The sequence below is a fragment of the Penaeus japonicus genome, unplaced genomic scaffold, assembly GCF_977035675.1.
Source record: "Penaeus japonicus unplaced genomic scaffold, GWHDUDI00000001_assembly GWHDUDI00000012, whole genome shotgun sequence".
Lineage (NCBI taxonomy): Eukaryota > Metazoa > Arthropoda > Malacostraca > Decapoda > Penaeidae > Penaeus > Penaeus japonicus.
Genome location: NW_028234414.1, coordinates 3,947,717 through 3,962,716, shown reverse-complemented (window position 1 = coordinate 3,962,716; position 15,000 = coordinate 3,947,717). Strand labels below are relative to the sequence as shown.

The following is a 15,000-nucleotide window of genomic DNA, read 5'->3' as shown; positions in this document are numbered from 1 at the left end:
ATCGTCTCTCCATATCTAGAACACGACAAGCTTCCATATAATCGCAGTTTGCTTTGTAGTTTTGTCTTTATTTAACACCATCAACTAATTATATATATTTTTAATTGCCTTTAAGATATTGGTCTCGTAGAGCTCAGTTATGTTGTACATGTTTTAGGCCGCTGTCAGACGAGCGGTTTTTGGCCGCTGGCGGTCAGGCCGCCTTTTCCATGTCACACGGGCGGGTCGGCCGCTACTAAACCGCTGCGGTTTACTAGCGGCCGACCCGCCCGTGTGACATGGTAAAGGCGGCTGCCGCTTCAGTTCAAGACTTGCCGTTGCAGCGAAAGGTTGTATTAAAAAATGAGCTTAGAACAGAAAGTGCTGTTGTTAACACTATTGCTTCGAAAGAAACGTCGACAGCGGCGCCGTGGACGGTTATGGGCACACCCTATAACTAGTGCCCGTTTAACAGAAGGTGCTCACTATCTCCTATTCAAAGAATTGGAAGATGATCCAACTAAGTTTTTCAATTATTTCCGAATGTCCCGCCAAACCTTTTATGAACTGCTGTCACTTTTGGAAGAATCCATTGAGATCCTGTGGTTCAGCCAGCACTGGCGGCCGCGGCGGGTAAACCTCTCGTCTGACATAGCCAGGCGGGCTGGCCGCGGCGGTTTCAAGTGGGGAAATGCGTCTCACCCGCCGCGGTCAGGCGGGTAGACCGCCCGTGTGACATCAGCCAGCGTTTTACATAGGAATCAATATAAACTCTTTCAAAAGCGGTTCCGCGGCGGCTGACCCGCCTTGCACCCGCGGCGGCCAACCCGCTCGTCTGACAGAGCCCTTACTCTGCCCTCTGTCGGTTCTTCACTCGAAATGTTGTCATTATTATTATTACTATATGTATATGTTATTATCATCAATGTTTTCATCATCAGCATCACCTATTGTAGCATAATCGTTAGCATTTTGATTATCATAGATCATGCATTAATCTCTTTTACAAAGGGGTGATATAAGGATCTTCAAGTAGATATATTAGTGTACCCTTAAGTAATAGAAAACGTATTGTGAGTATACCAACCAAAATAGGTAATTTAAGGTAAATTACTATACTTTACATTGAGTAACCTTCATCGACCCCTTATTTTTTGTTTAATATTATATCTTCCTTTTGATAATTAGATGCAATTGGAGATCCACTGACTCGGAATGTTTTGTGTTTAGGCACAAACACACATATATATGTATATATATATATATATATATATATATATATATATATGTGTGTGTGTGTGTGTGTGTGTGTGTGTGTGTGTGTGTAAATACAGATTTTCTATACGTACAAATCACTTTGTTGTTTATAATAATTTTCCAAAAAATAACGAAAGCCTTAAGCCTCTGTCAGACGAGCGGTTTTTGCCCGCTGGCGGTCAGGCCGCCTTTTCCATGTCACACGGGCGGATCGGCCGCTACTAAACCGCTGCGGTTTACTAGCGGCCGACCCGCCTGTGTGACATGGTAAAGGCGGCTGCCGCTTCAGTTCAAGACTTGCCGTTGCAGCGAAAGGTTGTGTTAAAAAATGAGCTTAAGATTTCGAGCTCACATCCCAAATGGTAGGACGCAGCTCTATTTCGCATATAAACTTTTCAGTATCGAACATAGTTGCTCACAACACAGCCTCTCCTGTGGTTCAGCCAGCACTGGCGGCCGCGGCGGGTAAACCTCTCGTCTGACATAGCCAGGCGGGCTGGCCGCGGCGGTTTCAAGTGGGGAAATGCGTCTCACCCGCCGCGGTCAGGCGGGTAGACCGCCCGTGTGACATCAGCCAGCGTTTTACATAGGAATCAATATAAACTCTTTCAAAAGCGGTTCCGCGGCGGCTGACCCGCCTTGCACCCGCGGCGGCCAACCCGCTCGTCTGACTGAGCCCTTATTCATCGTTTTAGAAAAGTCGAATATAAATATGATGGTCATATTAATCGAAGTACCTACAAGAAAAAACGAAGAAGCGGATTAAATGAGGGGCACTATGAGCCGCCAGACGTATGCCAAGCAGTAGGCGGAGGCACCTGGCGGTGGCCACCAAAAGGAATTGCAGCCATCCGGGCCTGCATACGGTCTGGAGTTCAGTTCAGTTCAGAGAGATTTGCGAAGGCTTTCCTTCGCCCGGGCTATATGCACGAGGCGGCCCGGCCTCTGCCAGCTATAAGTGCTGACTCATCTGATCATCATAACTGAATGCTTACCGTGGCGGTTGGATTGCCTGAAGGCGCTCCAGTTGCCACGGGGAAAGCAATAGGCATAGCCGCCTTACCAACCCGGCGGCTGTCGTCTCAGGGCCCTGCCTGAGGAAGCGAGTGTGCTCGCATTCCATCAGATAGTGCTCTAAATTGGCGTCCGGCGCGCCACAATGGCTGCAGCGTCGCTCATCATGCCCAATGGTGGGTATGAGTTGCCACGCACAAGGGTAGCCTAATCTCAGTCTGTGAAGACTGACTTCGGCTCGCCTTGGTATTCTGTTAGAGAGTATCAGCGACTCATAGCCTGTGGCGTCTGAGTACCAGCTGGCCGAGGGGGAGGTTCTCGCTTCCTCTCTGTGGCGCTGCAGGGCACCGACCTGCCCTGCAGCCATCAACTTACGCCTTAGCAGTTCTCGGCTAGGATGCACCACAAGATTACTCAAGGGTTTTTTCCTGCCTTCCTCCGCTAGCCTGTCAGCTACATCGTTCCCTTTAATACCAACATGGCTTGGAATCCAGTTGATGATAATGCGTCTACCCTGATCCAGGATTCTCTGAGCAATAGTGAGAATCGTGGTCAGAAGGTAAACGTTATCAAGGGGCGTGCTTTGCTGCAGGCTGTCAATGGCGGCCCTAGAGTCTGTATGTATGACAACATGCCCGTCCGTCTGGGCTGCATGGGCTAGGGCTCCCATAATAGCGACAGCCTCTGCTTGGAGCGAGGAGGCATTGTCGGACACCCTCATAGCTTGTGCTACGTCCCTTGCTGCAAAGCCGGCGCCTGCAGTGTGGGAAATGGGGTCTACAGAACCATCCGTGAAGTAGGTTTTACTACCTGGTGGAGTGATTTCTGCAATGTTCCTCTCCGCCTCAGCCTTCAAAAGAGACGGAGAATACTGAGTCTTTCTCCTTGACAGGTTCATGACAGAATACTCTATCAAGGATCTTGCCCACGGCGGGGCTGTGGCATAGTCAGGGTGGGGGAGGTCCATGCCCTTGACCAACAGAGTCTCCTTGAGCTCAAAGCGTATCAACACCCTGGCTGTATGAGACAGCCAGGAGTTGTTGGCAAAGAGTTCATGGTTCTGTACGAGCCGACGCTGCACTTTTTGTCTTAGCTGCGAGTCCGACGGGGACTGTAAGACTTTGGCAAGAAACTGAGCCGCCATCTGATCGATCCGGATGTCCAGAGGGAAAAGGTTGGCCTCCAAGAGGAGGTTGGCAACCTTAGCCCATATAGGAGCACCCAGAATGATCCTGGCGGCATCGTTTTGCATGACGTCAAGCCTTTGCCGTAGTCCAGGCTTGACCGTAATCAGGGCGACGGAGGCGTAGTCCACAATGGGACGGACAGCGTGCACATAGAAGGATCTTAGTACACAGTGGCCAGCCCCTAAGCGCCGCCCTGACAGAGCTCTCATGACAGAGAGTCTTGCCTTGGTCCGTTCTAGGAGGTATTGAACCTCCGAGCGGAAAGTAAGCTTACTGTCAACCCATACACCCAGGTATTGGAAGACATTAACCCACTCTAGCTCTATCCCTTGGACTCGCAGCCTTTGGTCTCGGACATCCTGTTTCAGCGCCATTGCCTTCGATTTGGCTGCTGAGATCTTAAGCCCGACTCTGCGGCATTCCTCAGACATTAGATCCAGACAACGCTGGGTCTTTCTGATTAAATTCTCATTCTTCCTCCCAACAGAGATAATTGCCAGATCATCTGCATATGAGATGATCTTGCACCCCACTGGGAGTGGAATGTCGAGGATGCTTAACATGAGGGTGTTAAACAGAGCCGGGCTGAGGACCCCCCCTTGTGGAGTGCCATTCTCCAGGGGTAGATGCCTGGAAAGGTGACCTTGGAACTTCACTCTGGCAGTTCTGTCCCGAAAGTAGTCACCAATCCAGGCAAGCAGTCTGCCCTTGATTCCTTTGCGGATCAGGACCTCTTGAATGGCAAGTGGGCTCGCCAGTTCAAAGGCCTTCTCCAGGTCCAGGAAAACAATGACAGATCTGGTTTTGCTGACAGTGCTCAGTAAAGTGGCTATACTGTGAGCAGTGCTCTTACCTCTTGTGAACCCATGTAGGTGTTCATGTGGAGGTCCCAGCTTCCATTGGAGCCGGTTCAGTACCATTCTCTCTGCCGTCTTTCCCAGACAGCTGAGTAGAGAGATGGGGCGGTACCGACCCGGCTCCTTTGGTTTAGGGATGGGAACTATGTCAGCCCTCTTCCAGCACTGTGGTAGTGAGGAAGTCTCCCAGGACCTGTTGATAAGATGCAAGAGTGCAAGCTCACCTTCAAGTCCTAGGTGGGAAATGATGGGGTAGGAGATCCCATCACAGCCCGGGGCTGACCGCGAACTGGTCTTATATGTTCGCCTTAGTTCCCTCAGAGAGAACATGGCATCGGCATCATCAGGCTCGACCGCCTTTTCTCTGATGAGGGCATGCCTGCCTGGAAGCAGTTCCTCTTGGCATGCCCTCAACTCTGCTGGTAGACCGGCGCTACTTGTTCTTGCAGAGAACTCGAGTGCCAGTCTCTCCGCCTCCGACCGCGGGTCATGGTGGGTCATTCTGGGGGCTAAGCGATTTGTGGCCCGTCTGATGCGGTTCCACAGCTCTGTAAGGGAGGTTTGGTGGCCAAAGGACTCACACCACTCCAGCCACTTTTCCAGCTTTACCCTCTTAGCAGTTTCCTGAGCATCCCTGAGAGCCTCTCTCAAAAGAGCGTGGTTCTCAGGGGTTCTCTGTCTGCGGAAGTGTCTTCTGCACATATTGATTCTGTGGTTGACCTCCTTCACCTCATCATTGTAGTACCAGGCGTCTTTAAAACACCTGGACCACGGACGAGTTTTGGGAATGGTCTCTGAGGCTGCCTCGTCTATGGCATTAACTAGTCTTGCCTCAAGTGTATCCACATTATCATTATGTGAGAATTCACTGGTTCTGAGGCACCTGGCCAGGCCTCTGGAAAGCTTTCCAGTTGGCCCTGTCCACCTTCCATCGAGGATTGTGCTGGGGCACAGGGGCTGGGCCAGCATCCAAGATGGTGGTGACTATCCCATAGTGATCGCTCGTGGTAGTGTTGTCCACAGACCAACGAATCCTCTCGACCAAGGCCGCAGTGACAAAGGTAAGGTCAAGGACCCCCCCGCCAACGTGCGTAGGCTCCTGGTTGTTGAGGAGAGCAATCTCGGGGCATGACTCAAGCACCGCGGCTATGTGATAGCCTGCCGCATCCCGGTTCCGCGTGGGAGCCAGGATGGGGTGGTGGGCATTGAAGTCTCCCCCTATGAGAATTGGCTCGTGTGCCGCAGCAGCACAGACTTCACTAATATCTAAGCTCCTACAGGTTGGCCTGCTGTACACATTGTACAGCTTGAGGGGACCCCCAGCCATATGGATCTCAACTGCTAGGAGTTCAACACCTTCTCCACACTGCACAGGATCGGCAATCAGGGAGCAGGGAATATTCGACTTCACGAGGGTAATCAAACCTCTGGTGCCTTCGCTAGAGGGCAACACAAAGGGATGATATCCTGAGAAGCGAACAGTGTCTCCTGTTAAAGTCTCCTGGAGCATGACAATGTCAATGTTCCGAGATCGCACGATCGCGTGGAGAAGGGCATTCCTCCGGGAAAAGCTGTTGATATTCCACTGCAGTATGCTTAGATTAGGAGCCATTGTGCTAATCTGAGTCCATTAAGTCTGCGTCGTCAATGACGTCGACATAATCGGTCTCAGTGTCTGACGCCCCAGTGTGGGTAACGTCAGACATTTCGGAGTCTGACAACTCCTTGGTGAGTTCCTCACTGATCGTGATTTCCTCACTGGACTCGTCACTGTCGTCAGGACAGGTCGAGCCATTAGAAGGGCTGGGTCTCCTGGGAGGTGGAGAACCCCTGGTCGCCTTGACCTTCACTCTGGATGGTCGTGGCTTCCTCGCCCTTTGGGGTTTGGGTTCAGGCTCTGCCAGTGTGGTCTTGGCCGCGGGTTGGGTGGGGAGACAAGTCTCGCCCTGGGGGTTTGTGGGGAGAGGAGTCTCGCCCTGAGTTGGATTGGGTGTAGAGGCCTTGGGCCTTACATCCCTTTCCTTCAGGGCAGCGACAGTCTGGGTCATTGCCGTGACGGCGACCTCGACCGCCTTCTCCGTCTCTTCACTGGTCCGTCCCAATGCTGACGCAACTGCTGTGACAACTGCCGTCAGCAGGAGCGTCAAGTCATTCTCCGTAAACAGAGTTTGACTCTCCGCTCTTGGGGTGGCCTTTGGTGTGTTCCCAGACCCCTTCCGGGTCTGTTTCCGTCTTGGAACACCCACCAGGGCCGGAAACTCCTTTGTGTTGGAGGTGTCCGGTGGTGGTTTTGTTTTGGGCGGTGCTTCCTTCCTCTTAGGAGGGGGGGGAGCCCTTACCCCTTTGTTCTGCCCCCAGACGTAAGTGCCTGGAGGGGCAGGAACAAAGTCCGGTCGTTTTGCAACGACCTCTTGTCGCCGTAGAGCCTCTTCCTTCCTGACGGAACATCCGAGGCTCCAGGCATGGTGCTTTTTGTGGCAGTTGGGACACTTGGCAGTAGTGTCCCGCTTGCCATCCTTGTGTGCTTTGAGGCACACCTCCGTGCTGTGTGCCTGACTACAGACACCACACTTCGGCTTTGCAGAGCAAGTGGCCTGGTGGTGTCCGTACTTCTGACACGTGAAGCAACGGAGCGGGTCAGGGACATATGTCCTGAGGTTGTAGGAGCCCCAATTACCAAGGTCCAAGGACACTACTGGGGCTCCCTTCAAGGTGACCAGGACTTGCCTGGTTGGGTGCTTCCCTTTGGAAAGTCGGGAAGCTCCCACCACCTTGGGATGGGCGGTGATGACCTCAAGGTCATACATCTGAGGGAAGCCAAGAAGCACCATCTTGGACTTCCTCTCATCAGAAGTCAGGGCCGCCAAACTCACCTTCCGTCCGTCCTGGAGCTTGTCAGTCTCCTGGAGGAAGGTGAGAGTGGACTGGTCCTTAGGGATGATTATCATGCCTTTGTCTTTGGCAATTCTAATCGTCAGACGGCACTGTCTCTGGGTTTCCAGAGCCCGTACCATCTGATAAGCGTTGTCGAATCCTTCCGGTTTAGGGGGAACCCTAAACTGGGGGAACCGACTCGGGGCTACAGACTCGCCCTCCGAGTCTGTAGCCGGCCGAGGACGCTTAATGCCTGCCTTCCGAACCGACGCCGGAATTTTGGCAGTGGGGCCAGCAGGGTTGGAGGGTCCTGTCTGGCTTCCATTTTTAGCTTGACTCGTCTTCTGAACAGACGCCAGAGACTTGTCAGTGCCAAGGGCTGGTTTGGAGGGTCCAGCCCGAGGCTCTTGGGTAGGCTTTCTCTGAACCGACGCCAGAGCCTTTCCCAACTTTTTACTTTTGTCACCAAGGACCTTAAAAGGTTCCAAGGTGACAGCCTTGGTCATCTTCATGCCAGGTTCGTCAACGTGGGGGTCAGTCAGGGGTTTTTTTGAATGAGATGCCATATATGTAGTGTTCAATTCATCCTCCCACGCCCCCACCCACCACGGAGTCCAACAAGGGGAAGCTGTGCACTGAGACCATGCTCAGAAGCCACAGGGGTGGTGGGAGGATATACGCAACCCCTGCCTCGCATTGATGGCATTCGCAAATACATGCGATTGCCTGCAAGACAGGAGCTGCTTGACCCTAGCCTAGCTCAAAAGAGAGACCAGCCGATTGACCTAATCGAGCCAAGATCAGGCCACCCGTCTTGCTGGAATAGGGGACCAAAGAGGCGTGTTGCTAGCCGCAGGGCGTACTCATACACGGCATCGCTCAACCTCCAGGACTCCCGTCTCCCAGCGCACAGGGGCGCCACGCACGGCAAACACGTGGGCAGGTGAGTGCCCCCCTGGGGGGAGGACCAGGGGGGGGTGTGATCCCACCTACTAGATCAGCACCTAGGAACGCTTAGTCGTCCTTCCTCGGAGAATCAACCGCTAGAAGGCCACCTCAACGGGAGGGAGAGACTGGCCAATTCTAGAACGGGCTCTTCCGAGGAAGGAGTTCAAGCCCCCGCGCCACGACAAGGCGGTTCCTTATTGCGGGGGATACGGTCTGGAGCAAATAGATTTATAGTCATTCCCAATGAGGTAAGATGATTAGGTGAGAAGTTGACTTTTAAAGACGTTTTTCCACAAGGCAAACGACGTCGACACGGCGACTGGCACTATGGCGACCCTGCGTCGGGTGTCAGCGGAGGAGGAGCTCGTGGCTCTCCGGGACAGGATGACCCAGTATCTGCCTTACTCTGCCGGGGTAAGCCTCGTATTCCTTGCCTTACTCTGCCGGGGTGAGCCTCGTATTCCTTAACTTAACAAATCTAAACATCCAGAGTTAGTAATCTTATGCTATTGTCTCATTGCATATATTCGATTTACCAGGAGTTTCTTGTAAAACTTTTTTTAAACTCTCGGTTCTCCCAACAGATCCACGGGTTCATTGACGTTATGCTCAAATGCCAAGTACAAGAAATACTTGATCTGAAAGTGTTCGTTCCTGACACTCTTCAGCCTTCGTCCCTTGCCGTTGTCACGCCTTCATGTTCACAGGTATGTGTGCATTCATACATAAATATGTGTGTGTGATATATGATGACGATACTTGATAGCATTAATGAAGTAAAAGGCTTTTAACAATAGCTTTAAAGCAAGACCCTCATACCCTTTCACCATCAACAGCCAAACATACAGAGCGCGACGGTTTTCTGGGACACAGAGAAGGAGGAAGACCAGGATGTTGCAAGGATGCTGAGGACACTGCCTCGCTGGGACTGGTCTGCTCCGGTTTACTTCAAATTTAGTCCAGTGGCTGTTTACAATAAGGTGAGCAGTTTGAGCTGCTCATAAATCAGTACGTTCTAGATGACTAGGGTCTCATGTCGTTTAGTTAGTTTGGATGATTGCTTTCTGAATTTCGATGGCTATACACAGAAAAGAATTTATTTAAAGTTAAATCAGCGTTTCAGATAACTGATGTAGTGACATTGATTTTCAGTTCCAGCAATACATAAAAGATGGAACTCTTGCAACCGGTCAGATGTGGAGTTATGAGGTACTTGATGGGCATCTTTTTTCTATGGACAGCACGAAAGTTCCACGTTTCAGGTAAGTTATATCGTATATGTTAGCAGCTATTTATGTAAATGTCTGTTTAAAAATATGAAGAGCATTTATGCACAATGAGGAAAAGGATTTTAAAGGATGTGTATATTACATCAACAGAGTTCCTGAAGGATATTCGATCGACAGTCTCCGACCGAAGGACATACCAACCATCGTTTCACAATGGACACGCAGATGGAACGAGACTTCAGAAGGCCTGGAGTCCCTCGTAACCAAGCTGCCTTCCGCGGCCATCCGCAGCCACCTGCCAAAGGACGGCGATGGTCCCGCCTCGGAGGAAACTGGAAGCGTCCTTGTTTCCTGGGGCTTCCTGTACCACATTGGCTCCCTGGGCAGCATCTTCACGCTGCCCGAGCACCGGCGCCGCGGTCTGGGCACGGCGTTGACGCTCACCATGGCCGAGAGGCTTCGTCAGAAGGACCTGCCGTGGCTCCAACAGCGCCTCCATCAGCTACCACCGGAAACTGGGCTTCGAGCAGCAGTGCGACGTCAAAATATTCGTTATGTTGCCGATTGGGAAAACGATAGAGGATTATTGTTAATGAACTTATTGGGAAACCGATTGGGAAAATGGTGGAGGATTATATACAATAAACAAATAGTCCAAGGAAGATGGGGAATAAGAAATCAGTCTTCCCGAAAGCGCAACAGACTGTCTGTGCTTCCAACCAAGTAAGTTTTCATGGCAGAAGTACACAAGATTCTGCTGACTGCCAATTTTTTTTCGAAGTAATTGAGGTTTTGTTTACTGTGGATTCCTAACACTTTGGAATCTCACAATTTATAAGAGCCCTCCATGACCCCCTAGATTCTTGCCAGGACCGCAGGTTGAGACCCACTGGTCTAGGGTGATTTATATCAAACAATTTCGACCAGACCAATCGTTCCATGTCATAAGTATATGAAAAACAGAAACACTAAGAACATTTAAATATCTTTCTTTTAACCTTTTGATGCACCTAAATAGAATGTTAAATAGTTGTGACAAATTAAACTATGAATATAGATATTTCTAAACTATGGGATAACGCAATGCGCCATTGCATTATTCCATCTTATATAGCAACCTCAGGTCACCTGGCCAAGTAGCTGAATTTCTGAGCCAAAGCCACCGAGTGCCCCCGGTGATTGTCTGTATGAATAAAGAGATAAATTCTATGGAGCTAGCATGATCCTTGTTTGACAATCCTTTTGGTGGGTCGTGTGGTCTATTTGGTTTAGTACTGCTCTCTCGGGTTATTCCTGAGGGGGGTAAAGGTTCGACTCCGGGTCAGGGAGGTATATTATACACATATGTATGTGTGTGTGTGTCAAAGTAGTGTATATATCGAAACTCCTATAAGTGAATGTATATACACTAGACAAGACAACTACTTAACGCAAGTATTAATGGTCGGCGATCATGAAACACGTATCACATCAAATGTCAATATTCTATAACTCAAGTTATATAACAGTACATACAGTAACAAGAAGGACACGAAACATGCACTATAGATAAAAGCTATGACCTACAGGAAAGATTAAGAGATCTGAATTATAAATATATCAAGAACACTAAAAAAAACACATGACAGTAATGTAGTATATGAAGATAAGTCAACTAATCCCAGATCAAATCTACCTGTTATCTCGAAGGACAAAAAGTACGAGACCCTCTGTCCTTGAGGGAAGAGTCGGCGCACGAGAACTGATCTCTGAGAGAGAACTCTAATCTAATCTGATTGAATCTAATGAAAATCTGAGGACAATATGTTTCAATTAGGGCATGCAAGGTCATTTTCGAGGGGGTGGGGGAATCGGGTTAACCTCGCTCATTGGTCGAGGGCATGGCTTGACTCGACTCTGATTGGCCGAAGGGGTAATAGTCGGAGGTCGAGGCCGCCCCTTCCGAGCGACTTCCGGCAGAGTGGTCAGAATCCTTTAAGGTCGAAGTTTGTCCGTCACGACGATGTTTTGTTCCGTTAGGGTGAAAAGCGAGGTCGATTAGAGGGTCACCCAAGACCGCTTCTCCCGAGGGTGAAGGGATTGTATCTGTCAGAGAGCGAGATAAACTGGGCAATATAAGATCTACTTAATTGTTAGTAGTTTGTCAAATAACTTAAAAATAATTTCATAAATGCTGTTTTAGTTATTGCTGAAATAGATACTTTGATTATATATATGTATATATATATATATATATATACATATACATATATATATATATATATATATATATATATATATATATGTATATGTATGTATGTATATACATGTACATACATACATACATATATATATATATATATATATATATATATATATATATATATATATATATATATATATATGTGTGTATGTATATATGTATATACATATACATATATATACAAATATTTATATAGTTACATATACATATACATATACATACATGTATATACATATACATATACTTATACATATACATATACATATACATATATATATATATATATATATATATATATATATATATATATATATATATATATATGTATGTATATTTGTATATATATATATATATATATATATATATATATATATATATACATATATTATATATATATACCTACATAGATGGGTGTGTATGTGTGTATGTGTGAGTGCGTGTGCGCATATATGTATATTATATATATATATATATATATATATATATATATATATATATATATATATATATATATATATATATGCATATATGCACGCACATGTGCACTGGCGTATGGTACTCTTAAAGTTACATAAACCTCATCTCTATCGTCAGAATATTTTAAAGTGCAATGACCAGATTCCTAGTACACGAAAGACCAAGCACGCAAGTACCAGGACGAAAGATTGACAAAACGTTCAATTCATCAACTCGATGCCATTTCTGATGGACATTTCTCCGTTTCTACTTCCAACACAGAATTACACCTCATCCACACTTATTAAGCCAACCTGTTTATACACAAATTATCAAAAGGTAATGATCCATTCATCGGGAAATGTTCACCGATAATCGAGTAACTGGCACCTCAGCTCGATATGCAACTCGAGGTCATCGCTGATTAAGAAGCGAAGAAGACAAGACAAGAAGCGAGGCTGTTCAAGCCAGACGATGCCGTGGTCTCCGTGCCGGAACAGGTGAGTGGGACCTAGGAATAGAGTACTTTCTGGTGTTCATTTATATATATATATATATATATATATATATATATATATATATAGATAGATAGATAGATAGATAGATATATATATATATATATATATATATATATATATATATATATATATATAGAGAGAGAGAGAGAGAGAGAGAGAGAGAGATAGATATATATATGTGTGTGTGTGTGTGTGTGTGTGTAAATATATATATATATATATATATATATATATATATATATATATATATATATATATATATATATATATACATATATATATATATATATATATATATATATATATATATATATATATATATATATATATATATATATATACATATACATATACGACACATTGCAGCACGCCTTCAGGCACTATGGCGACCCTGCGTCGGGTGTCGGCGGAGGAGGAGCTCGTGGCTCTCCGGGACAGGATGACCCAGTATCTGCCTTACTCTGCCGGGGTAAGCCTCATACTCCTTACCTTACTCTGCCGGGGTGAGCCTCGTATTCCTTGCCTTACTCTGCCGGGGTAAGCCTCGTATTCCTTGCCTTACTCTGCCGGGGTAAGCCTCATACTCCTTACCTTACTCTGCCGGGGTAAGCCTCGTATTCCTTGCCTCATACTCCTTACCTTACTCTGCCGGGGTAAGCCTCATATTCCTTACCTTAATTAACATATCTAAGCTTTTAGTTTTAGTAATCTTATGCTATTTTCTCATTGCATGTACTCAATTTACCAAGATTTTCTTGTAAAACCTTTTTAAAACTCTCGGTTCTCCCAACAGATCCACGGGTTCATTGACGTTATGCTCAAATGCCAAGTACAAGAAATACTTGATCTGAAAGTGTTCGTTCCTGACACTCTTCAGCCTTCGTCCCTCGTCGTTGTCACGCCTTCGAGCTCACAAGTACGGGTACAAGCATATGTTTGTTTAAATACAGTGTATGTGCATGTGTGTGTGATAAATAGCGATGGCAACGGTGATAATGGTTACAAGGAAGTGCCCAGAATCAGTAATATGGAGGTTTCTATAAGCACGACTCTCAAATCCTAATTCTATCAACAGACAAACATGCAGAGTATAACAGTTTTCTGGGACACAGAGAAGGAGGAAGACCTGGATGTTGCAAGGATGCTGAGGACACTGCCTCGCTGGGACTGGTCTGCTCCGGTTTACTTCAGAGTTAGTCCTGTTGATGTTTACAATAAGGTTAGTAACTTACTAAAGATTACGTTTTTTTTTTAGTAAGTAAGCGTATTTCTGACTTCATAGGACTGTACGTGGGAAGGTCGTGCATTTTTATTTAAGTATTACTATACAGAGACTTCAATCAACTCAGTGTTTCAGATGACTGATATAATGACTCTGATTTTCAGTTCCAACAATACATGAAAGATGGAACTCTTGCAACCGGTCAGATGTGGAGTTACGAGGTACTTGATGGGCATCTTTTTTCTATGGACAGCACGAAGGTTCCACATTTCAGGTAAGTTATATCGTATGTGTTAGTAGCTATTTATGTAAATGTCTGTTTAACAATAATGAAGAGCATTTATGCACAATGAGGAAAAGGATTTCAAGGGATATGTATATAACGTCAACAGAGTTCCTGAAGGATATTCGATCGACAGTCTCCGGCCGAAGGACATACCAAAACTCGTCTCGCAATGGAAATACAAATGGACCGAGACCCAACGAGGCCTGGAGTCCCTGGCGACCAAGCTGCCTTCCGCGGCCATCCGCAGCCACCTGCCAAAGGACGGCGATGGTCCCGAGACTGGAAGTGTCCTTGTCTCATGGGGCTTTCTGTATCACATTGGCTTCTTGGGTAGCATCTTCACCATGCCCGAGCACCGGCGCCACGGTCTGGGCACGGCGTTGACGCTCACCATGGCCGAGAGGCTTCGTCAGAAGGACCTGCCGGTGCGCTCAGTCGTGGACGGCTCCAACAGCGCCTCCATCAGCTACCACCGGAAACTGGGCTTCGAGAAGCAGTGCGACGTCAAAATATTCGTTATGTTACCGATTGGGAAAACGATAGAGGATTATTGTTAATGAACTTATAATATCGTTCAGCAAGTGATATTTGAAGCAATAGTCAGGGACAGATTATTTACTCATTTTACCTATCAGCTTATGCAATAGCCAGAAGATGTGAAAACAGATCGAGCGAAACACAGAATAAGGAAAATAAATTAACCATATTAGTCTTCCCGAGGTTACATTTCTTAGGGGATCGTCTTTACTCATGGCTAGTAACTCGGTGGACTGAACCGAAAACACAAACATTAGGGAGCTGTAGAAAATAGGATTCATGATTACTTCACTACCCAATACCTTCGACAGATCCAAATTACAAAATATTTCTTGTTGTCAACAAATCGTTATTAGTATCCTACTGCTATTATATTAAGATATATTCATTTTCT

General features: G+C 46.9%; 1 protein-coding gene and 1 non-coding gene across 2 annotated transcripts in view; both read left to right on the top strand.

Moving 5' to 3' along the window:
• The window catches only part of LOC122246717 (uncharacterized), a 12,990-nt gene extending 2,433 nt beyond the window's left edge, over nucleotides 1-10,557 (top strand). Inside the window, exons 2-6 of the transcript XR_015191419.1 lie at nucleotides 8,414-8,530; nucleotides 8,701-8,823; nucleotides 8,953-9,096; nucleotides 9,269-9,378; nucleotides 9,496-10,557. This is a non-coding gene — a transcript (uncharacterized LOC122246717). The remainder of the gene's footprint in view (nucleotides 1-8,413; nucleotides 8,531-8,700; nucleotides 8,824-8,952; nucleotides 9,097-9,268; nucleotides 9,379-9,495) is intronic.
• Nucleotides 10,558-12,460: 1,903 nt separating this feature from the next.
• LOC122246716 (uncharacterized) overlaps nucleotides 12,461-15,000 on the top strand; it is a 3,081-nt gene continuing 541 nt past the window's right edge. Inside the window, exons 1-6 of the mRNA XM_086542301.1 lie at nucleotides 12,461-12,543; nucleotides 12,928-13,030; nucleotides 13,355-13,477; nucleotides 13,637-13,780; nucleotides 13,948-14,057; nucleotides 14,176-15,000. The exon at nucleotides 14,176-15,000 is cut by the window's right edge and continues 541 nt beyond it. Coding sequence (XP_086398427.1) covers nucleotides 12,518-12,543; nucleotides 12,928-13,030; nucleotides 13,355-13,477; nucleotides 13,637-13,780; nucleotides 13,948-14,057; nucleotides 14,176-14,626 — 957 coding nt within the window. The 5' untranslated portion in view covers nucleotides 12,461-12,517 and the 3' untranslated portion in view covers nucleotides 14,627-15,000. The remainder of the gene's footprint in view (nucleotides 12,544-12,927; nucleotides 13,031-13,354; nucleotides 13,478-13,636; nucleotides 13,781-13,947; nucleotides 14,058-14,175) is intronic.